Source organism: Podarcis bocagei (assembly GCF_964188305.1).
Source record: "Podarcis bocagei genome assembly, chromosome: 7".
NCBI classification, from domain to species: domain Eukaryota; kingdom Metazoa; phylum Chordata; class Lepidosauria; order Squamata; family Lacertidae; genus Podarcis; species Podarcis bocagei.
Window position 1 is genome coordinate 3,929,127 of NC_138132.1, and position 23,823 is coordinate 3,952,949.

At 48.2% G+C, this 23,823-nt stretch overlaps 1 protein-coding gene and 1 pseudogene across 2 annotated transcripts; one reads left to right on the plus strand and one right to left on the minus strand.

Moving 5' to 3' along the window:
* Positions 1-8,488: 8,488 nt before the first annotated feature.
* Positions 8,489-23,230, minus strand: PPM1N (protein phosphatase, Mg2+/Mn2+ dependent 1N (putative)). Its single transcript, XM_081200510.1, has 5 exons — positions 20,808-23,230; positions 14,461-14,578; positions 11,572-11,686; positions 10,022-10,085; positions 8,489-8,638 (listed from the first exon to the last, which is right to left on the minus strand). Exons 1-5 carry the CDS (start codon positions 21,732-21,734, stop codon positions 8,609-8,611), a joined length of 1,254 nt encoding a protein of 417 aa, XP_081056636.1. The 5' UTR covers positions 21,735-23,230; the 3' UTR covers positions 8,489-8,608.
* On the plus strand, positions 16,942-17,356 carry LOC308590607 (acyl-CoA-binding protein pseudogene; annotated as a pseudogene). Its single transcript has one exon. The product of its transcript is annotated as an acyl-CoA-binding protein pseudogene (transcript).
* Positions 23,231-23,823: the final 593 nt, after the last annotated feature.

A 23,823-nucleotide genomic window follows, 5' to 3' on the forward strand; every position in this document is an offset into this window, starting at 1 on the left:
CTCTGGACCTGGTGTCTTCCATGGCGACACTAGGGCTCTCCCAATTTGTTTCGGGCCCCACACATCAAGCAGGCCACACGCTGGATTTGATCTTTGGCGCCGGTATAGATGTGATCATGTCTCCCTCGATGAAGGTGCCATGGTCTGATCACTACGCACTGAAAGCCAGGATTGATTTTCCACCCCCACCCCGCTTAGGTGGCGAGCCAATTTGGGCTCGCCCGCGGAGGCTGATGGACCCTGATAGATTCCGTCAGGCCTTGCGGGACCTTGCTCCCCCTGGCGACTCATTGACTGAGCTTGTTGAGGGCTGGAATACCCAGCTCCTGGCAGCCATCGATGAGATCGCACCTAAGCGCCCTCTGCGACCCCGCAGAAACCGGGCCCCCTGGTTTACCGAGGAGCTTCGGAAAATGAAGCGGGACCTCAGACGGCTAGAGCGAGTATGGCGGGGTGCCCGTGACGGAGCCTCAAGAACATCTTATAGGGCTTTTATGAAAACCTATGAGATGGCAGTGAAGGCCGCTAAGAAGTCTTACTTCTCGGCCTCCATTGCATCCGCTAGCTCTCGCCCGGCACAATTATTTAGTATAATTCGGTCTTTAACGTCCCTCGAAGGACAGCCAAATTTAAATAACAATCTGACACACAGCTGTGAGGCATTTGCGAGCTTTTTTGTGGAGAAGGTCCTGTTGCTCCGCCATGACCTCCCTGCCAATTTGGATACAATAAAGGAACTGGAGGCCCCTCGACTGTCCTCGGGTCCAGTATTGGACCACTTTGACCGGATATCTCCAGCCGATGTGGACAGATTCCTCCAAGCTAGAAAGCCCACCACCTGTCCTCTTGACCCGTGCCCGTCATGGCTGATTAGAGCGTGTCCAGACGAGGTGCGGGCCCCCCTGGGGGATATCATCAATTTGTCCCTTGGCACCGGGATATTCCCAGGGGAACTGAAGGAGGCGGTGGTGCGTCCGCTCTTAAAGAAAACATCATTAGATCCCTTAGATCTATCCAATTACCGCCCGGTCTCGAATCTTCCATTCCTGGGTAAGGTGATTGAGAGAGCGGTTGCTGAACAGCTTGGTAGGTTCCTGGATGAAACATCTGCTTTGGATCCATTCCAGTCCGGCTTCCGTGCTGGCCATGGGACCGAGACGGCTCTGGTCGCCCTAACAGATGATCTCCGCAGACAGCTGGATCGAGGCGGGTCGGGGCTGCTGATTCTTCTAGATCTGTCAGCAGCCTTTGACATGGTCGATCACGAACTCCTGGACCACCGCCTTGCCGACGTGGGGATCCAGGGCACAGTCCTTCAATGGCTGCGCTCGTTTCTCTCTGATCGGGGACAGAGGGTGGCGCTTGGGGGGGAATTGTCATCGCGTCACTCCTTGGTGTGTGGAGTGCCTCAGGGTGCGATTCTCTCCCCGATGCTTTTTAACATCTTTATGCGCCCCCTCACCCAGCTTGTCCGGAGTTTTGGGCTGGGTTGCCATCAGTATGCTGATGACACCCAACTCTATCTGTTGATGGATGGCCATCCTAACTCGGCCCCAGACACACTGACCAGATGTCTGGAAGCTGTGGCTGGATGGTTACGTGGGAGCCGGTTGAAGTTAAATCCTTCGAAGACAGAGGTCCTCTGGCTGGGGCGGGACGATATGGGATCGAGGGGGCAACTCCCATCTCTTGCGAGGGTGCAATTAGTGCCAGCACCGTCCGTTAAGAGTTTGGGTGTAATCTTCGATACCTCCCTCTCTATGGAGGCGCAGATTACAGCTATAACAAAGGCGGCATTTTTCCATCTCCGCCAAGCTAAGCAGTTGGCCCCTTATCTCTCTCGCCCTCACCTAGCCACTGTGATCCATGCGACGGTCACCTCCAGACTGGATTATTGTAACTCGCTCTACGTGGGGCTGCCCTTGAGACTGACCCAGAAACTCCAGCGGGTGCAGAATGCCGCGGCGAGACTCCTTATGGGGTCTTCGCTGCGAGATCACATTCATCCGGTACTATACCAGCTGCACTGGCTCCCGGTGGAGTACAGGATCAGGTTTAAGGTGCTGGTTTTAACCTTTAAAGCCCTATACGGCCTAGGACCCTCGTACCTACGGGACCGCCTCTCCTGGTATGCCCCACAGAGAAACCTACGGTCTGCAAATAATAACACCCTCAAGGTCCCAGGCCTCAGAGAGGTTAGGCTGGCCTCAACTAGAGCCAGGGCCTTCTCGGCTGCGGCTCCAACCTGGTGGAACGCTCTGTCACAAGAGACCAGGGCCCTGCGGGACCTGACATCTTTCCGCAGGGCCTGCAAGACAGAGCTGTTCCGCCAGGCCTTTGGTCAGGGCGCAGCCTGACTCCCTCCTCTGGCAACCTGCACAGAATTTTGTTTAATCGGTTGCCATCAATTTGATTTTAACTAATTTTTATAATGAAAATTTTTAGAATGTGTTATTATTTGATTGTTTATTTGATTGTTGTTAGCCGCCCTGAGCCCGGCTTGGCTGGGGAGGGCGGGATATAAATAAAATTTATTATTATTATTATTATTATTAAAAGAAGAGGCTGAGAGGAGATGGGATATCTCCAAATATCTCCCATGTGGAAGACGGAGCCAGGTTGTTTCCTACTGCTCTGCAGGAGAGGGCCAGACTCAACGGCTTCAAATGACAAGGAGATTCCAACTAAACGTGAGCAAGACGTTTCTGATGGTAAGAGCTGTTTAGCAATGGCCCTCAGGAAAGGGTGGACATGCCTCCATTGGAGGTTTTTAACCAGAGATTGGGCGGTCATCTGTCAGAGATTCTTTAGCTGTGACTCTTGCATTGTTGGGGTTGGACTGGATGACCCTCGGGTGTCTCTCGCAACTCTACGATTCTATCCCCCACAGTTTGTTCCACATTTTTAAACAACAACAATCTTTATAACGGTCCAGAGACCCAACAAATCGTTACAAAGCAATACACAATTCATACAGCCTACCTCCAGGTTAAACAAGCATTTTGTTCAGAATAATAGGGATCATTGGTTCTTGCAACCACCGATAAAAACTTTGCCACCACTAATGTTCTAGCATTTGCCCGGTCTTCCAGTAGGAACCTGACATAGTGAACCTCTGATTTTCCCGGGAAAGGTACCAGCAAGGGTAATTTTTTCAGTTCAGCCCTGGCCTGCTCATATTTTGCACAGTGCAACAAAATATGTTTTATGGAATCAATGTCTTGAGCACACCAGCAAAGTCTGTCCTGGTAGAGAACTCCTCTCAACCTGCCATCCAACACTGCAGAAGGAAAGACCTTTAGTCTGGCTTTGGTGAAAAGCCTTCGATAGTTTGGTACTGTCAGGTTTTTCATGTAAGATGTTAACTTAAAGACATGCCCATATTGTACTCCTACTGCCAGCGGACTACAGACTGCGTGTGATCGAGATCACAAGTCACTGTGTGCATTATCCCATAATCTTTGCTTTAACATCTTTTGGGCGCCTTCATAACCCAGGTAATACAGTGGGGGGGTGACAGACCAGTAGAGGTGGATTTTTAAAATACGAGATAGGGCTGTGGCTCAGGGAAAGCGCATTTTCCTCGCATGCAGGTGGTGCTCGATTCAATATCAATATTCAATATCGATTCAGGTTTGTCCAGCCTGTAGACCTGACTCTGGCTGGCAGCATCTCCAGATAGGGCCGAGAATATCTCCACCCCAAAACCCTGGAGAGCTGCTGGCAGTCAGAGTCAGGCCTACAGGGTGGACAGACCTGACCTCGACAGAGCCATGCACTGATGCTTTGTTGGGTCTTCAGATACTTTGTAAAGGGTTCCCATTCATCCTTAAAGTCACAGTTATCCTTGTCCCGTAGCTTGTATGTCAGTTTTGCCAGTTCTGCATAGTCTGTCAATTTTTCTTGCCATGATTCTTTAGTTGGGGTTTCTTCAGTCTTCCATCCTTGTGCTACCAGAACTCTCGCAGCCGTTGTCGCATACATGAAGATGTTTTTCAACTTTTTTGGCAGATCTTTCCCTATAATCCCCAACAAAAATGCCTCGGGTTTTTTAACAAATGTTAAATGGAACATTTTCTTCAATTTGTTGTAAATCATTTCCCAAAATTTTTCAATTACCTTACAATCCCACCACATATGATAAAATGTCCCCTCCTTTTCCTTACATATATTTGAACTAGTTTTGTATATTTTCCCTAACTGCACTGGTGTCGTGTACCATCTGTACATCATCTTCATGTAATTCTCCTTCAACAGGGAACAATCTGTAAATTTTAAGTCAGGGTCTACAGGGTGGACAAACCTGACCTCGACAGAGCCATGCTCTGACTTGATGAGAATCAGCCTCCGGTGACGGCTGACGGTTTTCTGTTCTGAGGCTGCTTATGCCTCTTTCAATTTCGCCCTGTATAAAACCCTTAATTATTATTATTGCATTCATCTGTTTGGCAAATGACGACTCCGGCAACCGTTGCTAATTTCCTTTCCTGTTGTTATGTTACTGAGCTGCGGAACCTTTTTCTCACATCTGTTACTTAGACGTGATTATTTTTTATTTTCTTAATAAAAGCATCCCTGTGAAAACTATGATAAATAATTTGTGGGGGGAATGACACGTTGCTGAGTCCCTCCTTTCTTGAGCTGCGCATTTATAACCAGGAAGGAACTTCAGAGGCAGCTGGGCTGGTGGCGAATTGTGAATTTTGTGACATCACAGAAGTACCGTCATTGCGAGTCTCTATCCATCGCAAAGAGCAGGAGCAGCCTGAATAATGCTTTGGCGAGTCAGTCCAGCAGGACTTATCATTGTTGACGTAGGACTGATACGGGGTAAAGCAAATGCGCCGTTGAAAGAATGTTGGGGGTTGAATTTCCCTCGCACATTCTGAACAACCCACAGCAATGTATTCAAAGGTCAGTCTGTGCAGGAAACTGAGTTTATAAGTCAGCCGTCAGGCTCAAAAGACGTGCATTGGAGTGTTTCTGCTCTGCGTCCTTACAATAAATATATTTCCTTAAGGAACAAGGTCCAGCCCAATAACCTCATTTGTATTTTTCAGGCACATAGCCTTTTCTCTTTCCTCGTTTGGCACCTGGGGTTTCTTCCCCATTTTCTGCCAGTGTGTTAACATTTGCAAACAAGTGGCGGTTCGTTAGCAAAAGCAATGTATAATTGTCCCCGAAGACGCTGAATTATGCTGTGTACACAGTCATGAGCTCGAAGTAAGAAACAAACATATTGGATGAAGAAATTCAAGCAAACAAGGGGGTGAAGATTTCAGACCAGTACGATGCAATCTCGCATGCAATCACACAGTAGTGAAATGTGAGAAGCTGAGACAGGCTCTCACCAATTACACCACAGAAATTGTCATGTGGAAGCCTGGAAGCACAAAACTTATATGGTACAATAAAAAAAAAGGAAGCTTCAGAGACAACTTGTGAGGTTCCTGAACATTAAATATTTGGATATTTGTGAATACCACTTACCTGCACAAGAGGAAAGGATATCTGTGCAGATGATCATATGAGAAAGCCACAGGGATCCCAGAAGAACTAAATTCTGAATCTGTTTTCAGTGTCCTGGGTGCACAGATAAGCGAAGTGTCTCTAACATGTGCAGAGTGCCCTCACCCACCCGCAGGCCAGATTTAGAAGGTGATTGGGCCGGATCCGGCCCCCGGGCGTTAGTTTGCCTACCCATGGCATAGTATAACTCAGGCATCCCCAAACTTGGCCCTCCAGCTATTTTGGGACTACAACTCCCATCATCCCTAGCTAACAGGACCGGTGGCCAGGGATGATGGGAATTGTAGTCCCCAAACACCTGGAGGGCCGGGTTTGGGGATGCCTGGTATGACTTTAGGGAAGGGCTTTGCTCGCGGTTGCAGCGCCCCCTGGCTGTGAAAGGGGGAAGAATGGCAGGCCTTCCTCACAAAGGGGATGTTCTCAAGATATTTCGCCTTACCTGAAATACGGCCACTCAACCGCTACGATCTCCGGAACCGGCACTGTTCCAAGTGCCACATGTAACACCCGTTCCAGATTTGTAAGAAATTGACATTTTTTGTGGCAGCACCTATGGAACTCCCTGCATTTTGCATCAGGCAGGAACTTTCACTGTTGTGTTTTTGGCACCTGTTTAGGGCAAGCCTCTCCAGATGTGTAGAACGTCAATGCATGTTTTGATCTGCTTTTAGTTTCTTGCTGGTTTTATCTTCTGAATGTTTTAAAAAGTTGCTCTTACTGACAATGCTGTTGTTTCATTCTCTTTGTAAACTGCTTTTAGGTGTCCCTTCCCCGTCCCTGCAACCAAGCAATGTATGAATCTTGTGAAATAATAAACAAAGAAACAAAGGCTGGTGCAAATTTTGCTGAATGGAGCAAAAATATTAGAAACCTGCCCAGCCAAGGACCGTATTAGCAACCCAAAGACTTGTGTTGACATCATCTGCTCCAGGGGTCAGCAAGGTTTACCTTGCCTGGACCGGTTCACTCCAGCGGATATCCCTCCGTGGGCCGGATTGAGTCCGCACCCACGTTTTCTGGCATCAGACGCAATTTTCAGCACCGCAGAAGCAAGTCCCTGTGTTGCGTTGCACCGGTTTAGCACAGCGCACCGGGACTTGCCGAGTGCACAGCTCGGTTTGGGGACTTCCTGGCAAACAGAAGGGGAAGAAATGGAGGCAGTGAGAGATTTTACTTCTTGGGCTCCATGATCACCACAGATGGTGACAGCAGCCAAGAAATTAAAAGACGCCTGCTTCTTGGAAGAAAAGCAATGAGAAACCTAGACAGCATCTTAAAAAGCAGAGACATCACCTTGCCAACAAAGGTCCGTATAGTTCAAGCTCTGGTTTTCCCAGTAGTGATGTATGGAAGCGAGAGCTGGACCATAAAGAAGGCTGATCGCCGAAGAATTGATGCTTTTGAATTCTGGTGCTGGAGGAGACTCTTGAGAGTCCCATGGACTGCAAGAAGATCAAACCTCTCCATTCTGAAGGAAATCAGCCCTGAGTGCTCCCTGGAAGGACAGATCCTGAAGCTGAGGCTCCAAGACTTTGGCCACCTCATGATTAGACTCCTTGGAAAAGACCCTGATGTTGGGAAAGATGGAGGGCACAAGGAGAAGGAGACAACAGAGGATGAGATGGTGGGACAGTGTTCTTGAAGCTGCTAACATGAGTTTTGACCAAACTGTGGGAGGCAGTGGAGGACAGGAGTGCCTGGTGTGCTATGGTCCAGGGGGTCACGAAGAGGCGGACACGACTAAACGACAAAAGTGGGCTGGTTAAACGACCCCCGTAGGCTGCTTGTGGCCCATGGGCCTTAGGTTGCAGACCTCTGGTCTACACAGTGCTTTGCAAACTTGGGTCTTCAGCTGTTGTTGGACTACAACTCCCATCATCCATAGCTAGCATGACCAGTACTCAGGGATGATGGGATTTGTAGTCAACAACCGCTGGAGACCCAAGTTTGAGAGGCACTGAATTATACAGGCTGCATAATTCTGATAAATTCCAGGGGTGGGGATGATTCTTGCAAGTCTTTCCTGTTGGAATGCAGTGTTAAAGAAGCAAAACTTTAAAAGCAGTTAACAAATATTCTGAGAGGCAATCCAAAAGAGAGCCAGTGTGGTGTAGTGGTTAAGAGCGGTAGCCACGTAATCTGGGTAACTGGGTTCGCGTCTCCGCTCCTCCACATGCAGCTGCTGGGTGACCTTGGGCCTGTCACACTTCTTTGAAGTCTCTCAGCCTCACTCACCTCACAGAGTGTTTGCCATGGGGGAGGAAGGGAAAGGAGATTGTTAGCCGCTTTGAGACTCCTGAAGGGGAGTGAAAGGCGGGATATCAAATCCAAACTCTTCTTCTTCTTCTTCAAAACAAAAATTTATGGAAAAGTGGGATAGATATAAAACAATACAGTAAAGTTTTGCTATCTATGCTAGCATTTGATTGACGTGGGAGTGAGACTGAGTTGAGAAATAAGACTAAGAGCACATATTGATATAGGAATATATTAGATAAAATGTAAAGAAATATACAATAGTAAGAGTACATTCATGTAAAAAAGGAATATACAACGGTATAGACAGGAAGTCTAGAGTGTTGGAATGTATATGATTTTGGGGGGAAATTTTGTTTTTGTTTTTTCTCTTTGTTCTTCCTTTTTTGTTTCATTTTCTTTCTAGGTATATAAAATTTGTATATAATTTTTGTATACATGTTGGAAATTATAGTAAATCCTGTAACGTAATATGACGTTTACCGATGTGATATAAGAATGTTAACAAATAAATAAAATGCAAATTCAAAAAAGAAGCAAAAATCATGTCCAGGCAAGAAACAAAACACGTGATCTGTTCTAACATGGACTGCCTTTGTCTTGAGTGCCAGCTGTTCCGCTCAGTCCAGATGGTGTTTTCCACCCTGGGGGCAGTGGGGAAAGGGGGCTGTGGTGGCCCCAATCCGACTCGCCCCACCCCATCCATTGCCATCCGGCTTCCTAAGTTTGCCCAGAAATCCTGGTCAGATTTGCTTCCCCAGCCTGCTCTCTTTCGCAAAAATGATGTCTCGGCATCTGTGGTCCAATCTGCACAGCAGAGCGTTCAATCCGAGGCAGCATTCGCACTGGGGGCCTGAAACAAAGAAGGGCAGGGAGAAATAAGAACTTGGTTGGAGCACCATGAGCAGAAACAGTGTGGGAAATTGTGTCGGAATGCGAGCAGCCAAAGTTCATAGAATCATAGAATCCTAGAGTTGGAAGAGACCACAAGGGCCATCGAGTCCAACCCCCTGCCAAGCAGGAAACACCATCAGAGCACTCCTGGCATATGGTTGTCAAGCCTCTGCTTAAAGACCTCCAAAGTAGGAGACTCCACCACACTCCTTGGCAGCAAATGCCACTGTCGAACAGCTCTTACTGTCAGGAAGTTCTTCCTAATGTTTAGGTGGAATCTTCTTTCTTGTAGTTTGGATCCATTGCTCCGTGTCCGCTTCTCTGGAGCAGCAGAAAACAACCTTTCTCCCTCCTTTATGTGACATCCTTTTATATATTTGAACATGGCTATCATATCACCCCTTAACCTCCTCTTCTCCAGGCTAAACATGCCCAGCTCCCTTAGCCGTTCCTCATAAGGCACCATTTCCAGGCCTTTGACCATTTTGGTTGCCCTCCTCTGGACACGTTCCCAACCTGGTTAGCCCCCTACGCTATCCCAACCTGGTTAGCCCCCTAAAAACTCTGATACCCCATTTTAAAATACAATATACTATAGCGACTCCTTATGCTGCCTTTAGAACCAGAATTGCATTTGCGTAGAAACTGTTTCTCAGGCGGCCAGTCCTAGTCTTTATAACCCTGTACCTTCTTCCAGAAGGCAGAAGCTGAAAGAGATCATTTCCGGGTGCGCACTATCCTGCGCTATCTCTGCAGCTTTCGTATGGCACCTGGAAGCGTAGATTTGATCCAAGGTGGGAAGAGTGCACCCAATTATTCTCTCCGCAGTCTTGACAACCCTGGACAGCATTGTTTTTTCCCTGGCCGTGCAGCTCCCAAACCACACACACAGACCATAAGTTAATACACTCTCCACAGCACAATGGTAAAATGCCATCAACAGGTCCTTTGAGAGATTGTTTTCCCGGAGGATTCTCAGAAAATATAACCTCTGCTGTGCTCTCTTCATCAGGTCTTTGCTGTTTTCTCCCCAGGTTATGGGAACAGAGAGCAGAGCCATCCTAGCTAGGAGCGACCAAGAGCCTCTCCTCCTCCATGGATTTGCCCCATCCTCTTTTAAAGCCATCCAAGTCCGTGGCCATCACTGCCTCAAGTGGCAGGGAGTTCCGTAGTTCAATTCTGCCACATGATGTTCTTTTACCTGCCCCGAATTTCCCAGGCTTCAAACCCAGTTGTCTGGTGTGGTGGTGCCACGAGGAGAACAAAGGGGTTGCCCTCCATGACCCTCTGGACTCCCTTCCAACTCCTACACACAGTTCAATAAGATCCGGGGGTTTCTTACCGGCATTTCTTGCTCCTCGCGACTCTGCTTCGCCCGCTGATAAGCCTCCATGATCACAGCTCTCCTGTGAGAGGAACAAGGTGGTCACTAGCTTCTGGTACCCCAAGCCGCTTTGCCCTCCTTTCTTTGCAGAAAGAAAAGCTTCTGAGCATAAACAGAGTGCTTTTCATACAACCACCGAGCAAACACGGCCACAGGACTGGGATTAGGGGGCACCGACTTTTCTCAATTTAGGCTAAGCCTGAAAATGGCCTTTCTTGACAAATCAGATGTAGTCCAAGCCCTTTTAAAATGTGGTTCTTTTTTGGGGGGTGTAATAATAATAATAATAATAATAATAATAATAATAATAATAATAATTTATTTGTACCCTACCCACTCTGGGCGGCTTCCAACAAAGATTAAAAATACAATAAAACATCAGTCATTAAAAACCTCCCTGAACAGGACAGCCTTCAGATGTCTTCTAAATGTCAGGTAGTTGTTTATCGCTTTGACATCTGATGGGAGGGTGTTCCACAGGGTGGGTGCCACCACCGAGAAGGCCCTGTGCCTGGTTCCCTGTAACTTGGCTCCTCTTAGTAAGGGAACCACCAGAAGGCCCTCGGATCTGGACCTCAGTGTCTGGGCTGGACAATGGGGGTGGAGACGCTCCTTCAGGTATACTGGACCAAGGCCGTTTGGGGCTTTAAAGGTCAGCACCAACACTTTGAATTGTGCTTGGAAACGTACTGGGAGCCAATGTAGGTCTTTCAAGACATGTTATGTGGTCTCAGGGGCCGCTCCCAGTCACCAGTCTAGCTGCCGCATTCTGGATTAATTGCAGTTTCCAGGTCACCTTCAAAGGTAGCCCCACGGAGAGCGCATGGCAGTAGTCCAAGCGGGAGATAACCAGAGCATGCACCACTCTGGCAAGACAATCTGTGGGCAGGGAGGGTCTCATCCTGCGTACCAGATGGAGCTGGTTATTGGGTTCCTACTTTTATTTTGGTTCTATATTTATATTGGTTTTTAAGTTGATCTTTTCTGTGAACTGCCCTGAGACCTCCGGGTATAGGGCGGTACAGTGGTACCTCAGGTTAAGTACTTAATTCCTTCCGGAGATCCATTCTTAACCTGAAGCTGTTCTTAACCTGAAGCACCACTTTAGCTAATGGGGCCTCCCGCTGCTGCCACGCCGTCAGAGCACAATTTCTGTTCTCATCCTGAAGCAAAGTTCTTAACCCGAGGTACTATTTCTGGGTTAGCAGAGTCTGTAACCTGAAGCTTATGTAACTTGAAGCGTATGTAACCCAAGGTACCACTGGATATAAATTCAATAAATCATCATCATCATCTGGACCCCGCCCCAAACTCCACCCACAGGTCTGTACTTGGCTCCACCCACCGGCCCAGAAGCCCCGCCCAGGCCCCGGAATCCTTTAGGTTTCGAAAGCTGGTGATCTTTCTTTCTGGAGTGCACCTAGAAGAAACGGACCCCCCTGCAGATATGAGAGCGGGGTGGGGGCGGGTGATTCCCAGGGAATGGGGAGGGAGATCATCATACTTACTTGCTAGCCAGGCCTCCCCCAGGGGGAAGGTTAGGGTTCGCCTCTGTAGCCAGACGTTGGAAGACGGAGACGAGGTTGGGACCCCCTTCCTGTTCCAGTAGTTCATCGTAAAGCTCTGGGGTGAGATTTGGGGTGGGGTGGGAGAAGTGGAGGGGCTGGTTACCTCAATGGCGGATAATTGCCCCACGAGTGACTTCTAGGTCCCCATCCCCCCATTCAGACACAACGGGTCCATGAATAATAATAGTTTAGAGGTTCCGGGCCCTAAGGAAGTCAGACTATCCTCCACCAGGGCCAGGGCCTTCTCAGTGGTGGCTCCAGTCTGGTGGAATGCTCTGTCCCCTGAGACCAGCGCCCTGCAGGATTTAACCTCCTTCCGCCGGGCCTGTAAGACAGAGCTATTCCACCTGGCTTTGAACTTGAACTTAGCCTGATCTTTTATTCCCCTTCCTTCCGTCCCCCTCCCCTTTTTATGAAGATTACCCGCTCTGGGATCCCACAGCTAATTCTCCCCTGGTCTCCACGCTGGCCCAAGTAGGACTAATTTAGCCAGCTAGCCCTGGTGATCATCTAATGTTTACTGGATGGATTTTCCCACTAAATTGATTTATTGTTATTCACATTTTATATGGTATTTTATGCTGTTTTTTTGTTGCATCAATTACCGTATTTTTTGCACCATAACACTCACTTTTTTCCTCCTAGAAAGTAAGGGGAAATGTCTGTGCGTGTTATGGAGGGAATGCCTACGGGTGGCATGCCTACGGATTTTCCCCCTCTAAAAACTACGTGCGTGTTATGGTCGGGTGCGTGTTATAGAGCGAAAAATACGGTAAGTGTTTTAAATTTGTTGTTAGCCACCCTGAACCGGGAAGGGTGAGGTATAAATAAAATATTATTATTATTATTATTATTATTATTATTATTATTATTATTATTATTATTATCTTTATTTGAGTCTGCAGAACAGGCACCGAAGGACGAGAGTTCGAATGATCAAAACAGAGCCCTATGCAAAAGAGCACAGCTCCCCCACCTGCTGTTTGGCACAAGCCTTGTAGAACCTGAGCTGCACCTTTGCAAGACCTGTGTAACTTTGCAACACTCTTTCTTGCCTAAGCTCCGAGCTCGGCTTCTCAGATCTATAGCACTGCATGTAGACCACCAAGCCAAACAAAACGGTGTCCTTGTGTTATGTACTGAGTTGAATGGGATCCAAAATGCAGCAGTCTGATTGGTCCTAGAACAATAGGATCCAGAATGCAGCAGTCTGATTGGTCCTAGATCAATAGGATCCAGAATGCAGCTGTTTGATTGGTCCTAGAACAATAGGACTCAGAGTGCAGCAGTCTGATTGGTCCTAGAACAATAGAAATCAGAATGCAGCAGTCTGATTGGTCCTAGAACAATAGGACGCAGAGTGCAGCAGTCTGATTGGTCCTAGATCAATAGGATTCAGAGTGCAGCAGTTTGATTGGTCCTAGATCAATAGGATTCAGAATGCAGCAGTCTGATTAGTCCACAGGAGCCACCCAATCCAGCTCCAGGTGGAAGTGAATCTGCAACCTGATTGGCCTACAGGAGAATCCTGGAATTAGCCAATCACATGGAGCCCATTGTGTAAATAATGTATATAAAGCAGACATTCTGGGGGAACTTGCATTCCTCCTCACCGCTATGAGCTGAATAAAGAGCATGAAATCCACTCTCGACTCTGAGTATATTTCACCTTGGCAGCGGAAACTGTGGTGTCTTTAGTATATATGGTTTCATTTATCCATATGAATAACCTGAGTCTAGTCTGGAGGGCTCGTGGCGTTCGCAGCCCTACAGATCTTGTGTCTCCATTAGTCTTGAGATCCAGCACAGAGCAAGCAAGACTCTGTGTCTCCAGCTTCCAGCCTCCTTCCAGCTCAGCTCACACCGCAAAGCACTGGCTATTGTTCAGACAGGTGAGGGAGCTGAAGGACAGTCCCACCCGTTATCCTGGGGGGCCTTGCAACTCTTGCAACCTAGCTTATCCTTTTGGGATGCAGGTGAGGACGCTTTAGCTCAGGGGTCAACAAACTTTTTCAGCAGGGGGCCGGTCCACTGTCCCTCAGACCTTGTGGGGGGCCAGACTATTTTTTTGGGGGGGGGAGGGAAATGAACGAATTCCTATGCCCCACAAATAACCCAGAGAAGCATTTTAAATAAAAGGACACATTCTACTCATGTAAAAACATGCTGATTCCCGGACTGTCTGCAAGCCAAATAGAAGGCGATTGGTGAAAAGGTTTGCTGACCCCTGTGATGGACTATGTCAGGGGCCAGCAAGCTTTTTCAGCCATGGGCCAGTCCACCATCTCTCAGACCGTGTGGGGGGGCCAGACTATTTTTTTTTGGGGGGGGTGAACAAATTCCTATGCCCCACAAATAACCCAGAGATGCATTTTTAATAAAAGCACACATTCTACTGATGTAAAAACACCAGGCAGGCCCCACAAATAACCCAGAGATGCATTTTAAATAAAAGGACACGTTCTACTCATGTAAAAACATGCTGATTCCCGGACTGTCTGCGGGCTGGATTTAGAAGGCGATTGGGCCAGATCCAGCCCCCAGGCCTTAGTTTGCCTACCCATGCTTTAGCTCATTGTTGTGCAAAGAAACCTGTCTGAGTAGCTCACCCACAGATTCCTCTGTTAGATTCCAACCCTCACTTGGGTACCCAAGAACTGGAAGGGACCCAGGGCATCATCCAAACTGACCCCGCCCCAAAACCTCACAGCACTACTTTCCCTTCAGTTATTTTTCCTCCCCGTTCTCAAAATCCCACTCCTTCCTTTTGCCAGCGGCCAACGAGGCCTCCCAGGCCCCACTCCGTCACAGCGCCAACAGCGTACGCACCTGCCACCCTCTTCTCCAGAGAAGCGTCCAGCTCCTGCTCCTTCTGCAAGGCCTCCTGGGAGACGCCCGGGGCAGCTGGGAAGCAGACCACGATGCAGGTCATGTTGTCACGGCTGCCCTGCAGGGAGAGCGTAGAGCATACCTGTCAACTTACAGGATTTGAAAATAAGGGACCAGCAGCCTCGAAAATAAGGGATCAGCAGCCAAAATAAGGGATTTTCAGAGCACAGGTATGTTCAGCTTCATTTTTTTATAAGATATTTATTAAGATTTTTTTCACACATTACAATAAAAATGAAAAAAGAAAAAGAAAAATGCAAAATAAAAACAGTTAAAAACACATTAATTTTCCGTTTCTTATTTTCCTTAAGCTTATTTCCCCGGACCTCCTCATACCTCCCCTTTTTTGTATTCCACTTAAATTTATTAGTTCAGCAAATCCTTACCATTAAGCTTTTACCCATTTATAGACCTTTGTTTCATATTCTCTTAAAGCATTACAGCTGGAAACCACTTAATTTCTATCCAACATCATTCTAACATTCATTAATTTTACAATATTTCTGTAAGTAATCTTTAAATTTCCTCCAGTCTTCTTCCACCAACTCTTCTCCCTGATCTCGGATTCTGCCAGTCATTTCTGCCAATTCCATATAGTCTATCACCTTCATCTGCCATTCTTCCAAAGTGGGTAGATGTTGTATCTTCCAATACTTTGCAATGAGAATTCTTGCAGCTGTTGTAGCATACATAAAAAAGTTCTATCCTTCTTTGGTACCAATTGGCTGACTATGTTCAACTTCTGAGCCCCTCTGAGCCAAAGGCAGAAAGCCCAGCCAGCAGCCAAACGAAGCCTCATCAATAAGGGACAGCAGTGGGACATGGCGCTGGGATAAGGGACTGTCCCGCCAAATAAGGGGTGCTTGACAGCTATGGCGTAGAGTCGTCTGAGGATTGTGTCCTCCCGCCTGCTTAGCAAAGCAATTGTTTTGCAAGGGTGACAACCATCTTCTTCAACCTGGAGGACCATATTCTCCCAGGACAAACATCTCAGATCCGTTTCCTTCCTCCCAGATGCACAAGACAGAGCCAGCCCAGTCTGTTTACAGTCAATGCTTTGACTCCTTATAGGAGGAAAAGTTGCAATATCTGGAGGGTTTTTTAGCAGAGAAAAAGGGCACGTATTTTGGGGGTGCAGACAGCATGTTAGAGGTGTGCACAGTTATGCATGGTGCAAAGAAAGTGAGAATGTGCAGTTTTTTTAATAGCATTTTTAATAGCATCAGTGTTGGTGCTGACCTTGAAAGCCCTAAACGGCTTCGGTCCAGTATACCTGAAGGAGCGTCTCCACCCCCATCATTCAGCCCAGACACTGAGATCCAGCTCCAAGGGTCTTCTGGCGGTTCCCTTGCTGCGAGAAGCCAAGCTACAGTGAACCAGGCAGAGGGACTTCTTGGTAGTGGCACCCGCCCTTTGGAACGCCCTGCCTGTGGAACTGTGACTCCTGCATTGCAGGGGTTGGACTGGATGACCTTTGGAGGGCCCTCCTAACTTTACAATTATGAGATTCTATAGCTTATCTTTTCCGTTTTCTTTAAAGCAGGGGCAGGACAGTTCCCTGGAGCCCAGTGAAATTCGGAGGGACACCTGTTCCCCTCACCTGCTGCTTTAACCTCCTTCAAGATGCTCTACGGACCGCAGCTCCTTAACAAGCTCACCTTTCTTGCTCCTCCTAAACGGCTGCTTGACGCTCCACTGTCCTGCTTCACTAATCCTGCACCTCCAGTGCCCTCAGTTGGCAGCTGCTTCCTTAAGCCCTTGGGGGAGGAGGCTGATGTGTGTTAATCATGGCTGGGCCCAGGAATGGAGATGAATGCCCAGCAGGAGAAGGAAAAGGGCAGCAGCAATCTTAAAACTGAATGCAGAGAGTCCCACAGATCCAGTTAAGCCAGGAAGATCTCAGGTTCCTCTAAACTTGGGTTGGTTGGTTTACCGTCCAGCTTACAGAGGAAACTCAGCCAGATGAGCGGGGTATAAATAATAAATTAATATGAACGGGCGCAGTTCAGCCTTTTGTTGCATCGGGAGGACGTCACTGCGCGCTTCTGCAACCATGGAGGTTAAGGGGTGATATGATAGCCATGTTCAAATATATAAAAGGAGGTCACATAGAGGAGGGAGAAAGGTTGTTTTCTGCTGCTCCAGAGAAGCGGACACGGAGCAGTGGATCCAAACTACAAGAAAGAAGATTCCACCTAAACATTAGGAAGAACTTCTTGACAGTAAGAGCTGTTCGACAGTGGAATTTGCTGCCAAGGAGTGTGGTGGAGTCTCCTACTTTGGAGGTCTTTAAGCAGAGGCTTGACAACCATATGTCAGGAGTGCTCTGATGGTGTTTCCTGCTTGGCAGGGGGTTGGACTCGATGGCCCTTGTGGTCTCTTCCAACTCTAGGATTCTATGATTCTATGATTCTATGATTCATGGCACAGGCAGAGTTTGAAAAAGCTGCAGAAGAAGTCAAGAAGCTGAAGACCCAACCAACAGATATCTACAGCCATTACAAGCAGGCCGCAGTTGGAGATGTAAATACAGACCGCCCTGGGATGCTTGATTTCAAAGGGAAGGCCAAGTGGGACGCCTGGAATTCCTTGAAAGGAATGTCCAAAGAAGATGCAATGAAAGCATATATTAAAAAAGTGGAAGAGCTGAAGGGAAAATATGGAATGCAATGCCTTAAAATGCATGCCTTAAAATGGAATCATGCCTTTCTCTACTAACTTAAACTGTGTTACACAGTATGGCAGTGCCAAGACTTGATGCCACTTTCTATAATTAATAGCTGTGTAAATTTACTTCTAATGGTTTGTATAATAAACACTATCAAATAATAATAAAAATAAATTATTATTATTATTATTATTATTATTATTATTATTATTATTATTATTTCTTTGTAATAATTTATTATTATTATTGTTATGTACTGAAGTTCTCACCCTGGGCCAGCAGGGGGATACTGTAGATAGTTATGCAAATAAGGGATCAAAAGTGATTGGATAGTTTTAGAAAATTGTTACAGTTACGTTGTACTAGAGCTCTATATAAGCAGGCTGACTGAACCCTTCAGTTCAGTTCTGTTCTGGCCTGTGAATAAACAAGAGCTGTTTGAAGAATCGCTGTGTCGTCTGATATGTTCACCCACAACTTAACAATTATTATTATTATTATTATTTCTTCAGCCTCCTTAATACTTTAATTTTCATTCTGGGGAAGGGGAGTAGTTTTTACTTTCCTTTCAAGGAGTTGCGATCCCTGCATTGCAGGGGGTTGGACTGGATGACCCCTGGGGTTCCCTTCCAACTCTGTAATTCTATGAAATGGAGGCAGTGAGAGATTTTACTTTCTTGGGCTCCATGATCACTGCAGATGGTGACAGCAATCATGAAATTAAAAGACGCCTGCTTCTTGGGAGAAAAGCAATGACAAACCTAGACAGCATCTTAAAAAGCAGAAACATCACCTTGCCAACAAAGGTCCGTATAGCTAAAGCTATGGTTTTCCCAGTAGTGATGTATGGAAGTGAGAGCTGGACCATCAAGAAGGCTGATCGCCGAAGAATGGATGCTTTTGAATTCTGGTGCTGGAGGAGACTCTTGAGAGTCCCATGGACTGCAAGAAGATCAGACCTATCCATTCTGAAGAAATCAGCCCTGAGTGCTCACTGGAAGGACAGATCCTGAAGCTGAGACTCCAAGACTTTGGCCACCTCAGGAGAAGAGAAGCCTCCCTGGAAAAGACCCTGATGTTGGGAAAGATGGAGGGCACAAGGAGAAGGGGAAGACAGAGGACGAGATGGTGGGACAGTGTTCTCAAAGCCACCAGCATGAGTTTGACCAAACTGCGGGAGGCAGTGGAAGACAGGAGTGCCTGGCGTGCTCTGGTCCAGGGGGTCACGAAGAGGCGGACACGACTAAACGACTAAACAACAACAACAACATTTCTGTGGTTACTTGCCCTTCCCCCTAAGGTCCCAGGGTGGGTTATGGGATCAAATCACAATATTAAACAAAATTTAGAACACCTTGCCATCGTCAAAATAAGGTGGCTCTAAAAAGACGCACCTCCTGTCACTATTTCGGGAAGAACTGTCTGGCTGCAAGAGCTATTTGACAGTGGAACGAACTCTTCGAAAGTTCAGCCAGAGGGCTCTCCATCATTGGAGCTTTTTAAGCAGAGGTTGGAAGGCCATCTGTCAGGGATGCTTTAGCTGTGATCCCTGCATTCTTGCCGGGGAATGAGGAAAAGCCTTTGGAAGTTCTGCGGTTCCTTTCTATTCAACTTGCCCTAGCTGAAGGATGCTATTTCCGGATTCCAGAGTCCTCCCATTCGGAGGTAGCATGCCTTATGATTTACCCCACTTACTGGTTTGCTCAAGCTACGAAAACTTAGGAGCAGCCTTGTTCAATGATTTACATCTCCCAGCTGGGAGGTCAATTGGATATCCAACTTTTTATTAAGGGACAGGTCTCCATACACCTCTGAGAAAGAGGCCTGTTTTGCCTTTAAAGTGGCAATTTTAAGGACTCGTAGAATCACAGAAATGTAGAGTTGGAAGGGGGCCTTGAACATCATCTAGTCCAACCCCCTGAAATGTTGTCCCATACAGGGTTCGAACCTGCAGCCCTGGTGTTATCACCACCGCAGAAACATTTGTAAGGGATGGTAAGTTACCGTGCATTTTATCAGGGGAGCAAACGCTTGTCTGGTTTTAATAATTATTTTAACCGTGTAATGTGTTTTATTTATTTTGTGTTTTTCAAAGGCATCAATAATAATGGGGGGGGGGTTGGATTAGATGGGCACTGGGTGCCCCTTCCAACACTGTCATTAGAATCAAAGAATTGTATTGCTGGAAAGGACCCCGAGGGCTAAGTAGTCCAACCCCCTTCAATGCAGGAATCTATACGATACGATAATTTTTATTGACATTGTCCCATACAGAACAATGAAACTGAAAAAATCTACATCAGACATTCAAAACCCAACAAGCCTGCTATCCCAGCCAAGTTAGCCCCCTAAAAACTCTGATACCCCATAATTAAACACAATATACTCCCATAGAGACTACTTTACACTGCGTTTAAAACCAAAATCGCATTTGGATAGAAACTGTTTCTCAGGCGGCTAGTCCTGATCTTTATAACCCTATACCTTTTTCCAGAAGGCAGAAGCTGAAAGAGATTATTTCCGGGGTGTGCACTATCCTGCGCTATCTCTGCAGCTTTCTTATGGCACCTGGAAGCGTAGATTTGATCCAAGGTGGGAAGAGTGCACCCAATTATTCTCTCCGCAGTCTTTACAACCCTGGACAGCGTTGTTTTCCCCCTGACCGTGCAGCTCCCAAACCACACACACAGACCATAAGTTAATACACTCTCCACAGCACAATGGTAAAATGCCATCAACAGGTCCTTTGAGAGATTATTTTTCCAGAGGATTCTCAGAAAATATAACCTCTGCTGTGCTCTCTTCATCAGGTCTTTACTGTTTTCTCCCCAGGTTAGGTCATCTCTCAACTCCATTCCCAGAAACTGAAACACCGAGTGCTGTTCCACACACTTCCCCTCAATAATGAGTGGCTAAATATTTAATTTACGTTTCCTAAAGTCCACAATAATCTTTTTTGTTTTCTTTAAGTTAAGGAGTAAGTTGTTTTTCTTGCATCACTCCCTCAACTGCTCAACTTCCTTCCTATAGGCCTCAATCTCAATAATCTGAGACATCTAGAAATCTAAAGGTAAAGGTAAAGGGACTGTTAGGTCCAGTCGCGGCCGACTCTGGGGTTGCGGCACTCATCTCGCTTCATCGGCCGAGGGAGCCGGTGTACAGCTTCCGGGTCATGTGGCCAGCATGACTAAGCCGCTTCTGGCGAACCAGAGCAGCGCACGGAAACACCGTTTACCTTCCCGCCAGAGTGGTACCTATTTATCTACTTGCACTTTGACATGCTTTCGAACTGCTAGGTTGGCAGGAGCAGGGACCGAGCAACGGGAGCTCACCCCGTCACGGGGATTCGAACCGCCGACCTTCTGATTGGCAAGTCCTAGGCTCTGTGGTTTAACCCACAGCACCACCCGAGTCCCTTCTAGAAATCTAGTTGGCCGCAATTTCCACGATACTGAAAGCCCCTGGGAAGGTTTTGAAGCAGAGGTTGGATGGTCACCTGTCACGGATGCTTCAGCTGAGATCCCTGCATTGCAGGGGGTTGGAATAGATGACCCCTGGGTGCCCCTTCCATCTCTACAATTCTATGATTCTAAGTGAGAACCCTATCCTCCCCCCTCACCTTGTAGAGGCAGGAGTCCAGCACGCACTCGCAGACGTCCCGCGGGCTGCCGGTGAGGCAGAGTCGCGAGCGCACAAAGGCGCACAGCCCCGCATTGTCAAAGGTGTCCCAAACCCCGTCACAGGCCAGCACCAGGAACTCGTCTTCGTCAGGGCAGCGCTCCAGCTGGTAGACCTCGGGCTCGGGGGACACTGGCTGCTCGGTGGGGCCACGCCAAGACACGGCCTTGTAGCCGAAGTCGCCCAGGGCCCGGGAGACAGCCAGCGACCCGTTGACCCTCTGCAGCACCACCGTGCCGCCGGCGTTCTCGATGCGCCGCCGCTCCCTCGGCTTGGTGGGCTTGTGGTCATCAGTGTAGAAGGTGACGGCGGCCGAGCGACAGAGGAGGGCCCTCGAGTCGCCCAGGTTGATGAAGTAGAGGTGCCGGGGCGACACCAGCACGGCCACGGCAGTGGTGCCGGCGTGCTCCCAGGCCTCGGCCCGCGACAGGTCCTCCATGCGCCTGTCGATGGCCAGGAAGGCCTCGCGCACGGCCTCCTTGACGGCTGCGGGGTCCTCCTCCTGGCCGGACAGGGCCTCGGCCTCCAGCACATGCCCGAGCAAGTGCCTGGCGCAGAACTGAGCCACCGTGCTGCCCGCGTGCCCGTCGTACACGGCAAAGAAAGCCCAGCCGGCCAGGGCTCCGGGCAGCTGGGGCTGAGCGGTGTGGGCGTCTTCCATGTGCGCCCGCCAGCCTTGCATGGAGCCCAGGCCGTACCTCAAGCCGCCCACCTCTCCTTCCTCCAGAAGTTTCTCCGTCTGGGGCTTGTCCAGGAAAAAACTGGGGACTTCCTGGGCCTCCTCCGCTTTGAAGAACAACGAGACCCTTCTCTCGGCTTCGGCCACCAGGAGCCTCACAAAAGTGGCCATGCTCAGGAGCTTGGCCATGAAGCGCAACGCGTTCCCCGAAATGTCAAGGGGGCTGTGGCCTCCCCTGGGGATCTTGTGTTGCTGCTGTCCTTGAAGAGCAGAAGAACAGGAGAGCCTTTTGGGTCAGGCCAAGGGCCCATCGGCTCCTTGCAGAGGCAACCACAAGCCCCAACCAACTTTTGAGTGCTCTCTTTGAGGGACGACTCAGGCTGGCATCTTGAAAGACGCGCTAGGGATCTCTCTTGTCCCTGGCGACCACCCGCTGTCGGTCACCGGTGGCTCGCAGATCCTACCCTCTTCCAGAAGGCTGCACAATTTGGCGCCTGGCGGTCCCTGAGCTTTTGACACCCGTTGTGTGATGGGTGCTGCACGTTAGTCGAGGAGAGCCGTTACAGCGTCGCAGCCTCAGTTGCTGATGGTGGTTTGCCCATGGGACCACCGTGGCAGCCCAGGTGGTCTTCGCTAAAGTCCTTCCTCTTTAGACGGTCCACACATCATCCCCTCTTCCGAAAATAGCATCAGCTGTTCACCCCTAATGTTCCTGCTCTGCTCCCGGCTGCTTCCAGCATCGTCTCTGGGTCACTCCCGCAGCTTCCACCCCCCCCTGCCCTGCACCCATCTGTCCCCACCCTCTGGGAAAGCCATTCCCAATTGGCTCTCGGCTTCGGCATTAGCCCAGCAGCTCGTAATCTCTTCATCCAGCGCTAAATATGGGGTTTAAAACCCCCTAATCCTCGCCTGTGTCGGAGGCGGCCTTTGCAGGGACTCCCACTCGGGATTCACCTGCCCCCCCCCACTCTGGCCGCCAGATGGTGCCTTTCGTAGCAGGCAGCGGGAGATACGGTTTCTGTTTTTAAAGCCAGTCGCCTCTTAGGGCCGGTTATGAAACAGAACCCAGAAGGTCGCAACCTTTATCCTGGTATTGCACTCCTTTGCAAATGGCCCCAATATGTTTCCTTCTGCATCACCTAATTGTAAATTGGTGAATTGAATTGGGGAACATAAACCGGTGCAAGATGTTTTGGAATTTCATTTTGACGGATGTAATAAGAAAACGTCGCCCAAGATTAATGTTACCGAATGTTTTCTATAACACCAACGTAGATATATTGTCAAAAGAACCATTCTTCTGTATGATGTTGGCAGCTCAGATAGTCTTTGCAAGTCAATGGGAAACAGCCCCAAATCTTACAAATCTGGACTGATACCTGATGATTAGATAAGGCTGATATTCTCTTACTTGGACTTTGTTATTTTAACCCCTGGGTAGGCAAACTAAGGCCCGGGGGCCGGATCCAGCTCAATCGCCTTCTCAATCTGGCCTGCGGAGAGTCCAGGAATCAGCATGTTTTTACATGAGTAGAATGTGTCCTTTTATTTAAAATGCATCTCTGGGTTATTTGTGGGGCATAGGAATTCGTTCATTCCCCCCCCCCCCCAACATATAGTCTGGCCCCCCACAAGGTCTGAGGGACAGTAGACCGGCCCCCTGCTGAAAAAGTTTGCTGACCCCTGTTTTAACCAGTACTTATTCTATGTCCCTATTTTACAGCTTTGCTTTTCGGTTTTTAATTTCCACCTGTTTAATTTTCACCCTCTCGTCCCTCTCTTCCGTATACATTATACAATCTTTACCAACCACCCTTATCCGGGCAGCTCTGCATGTTCCGGAACGATTCATAGGCCAGCTGGGCTGCAGGAACCTCACCTCTTCAGAGCCCTAGTCTTCATTCCTTCATTCTGTTTCATTTTTAACGCAAGTCTCTGGTCCACCAACTTTTCATGTTGTGCTTTATAGACACACATCATTTCGTGACACAGTAATTCAGTTTCACAAGCGAACAGGAGGTTAAGATAACCCCTTTCTAGCGACGCACAGTTTGGAAAGCTCTGTTCTAGACCTTATTCTGACACAGCCCGTGATGCTTATGTGTGGCCTGGTGTGACCTCATGGGGCAGGAATGAGTTATGGTGCTGTGGGAGAGAAGGAGGTGAAGACGGATGACTCGACTCGGATGAGCCACAGCTCTCCACACCCACTCCCAGTGCAAGCAGGCGCAGATAAATGAAATCCCAGCACATGAGAACACAAGAGAAGCCCACCTGT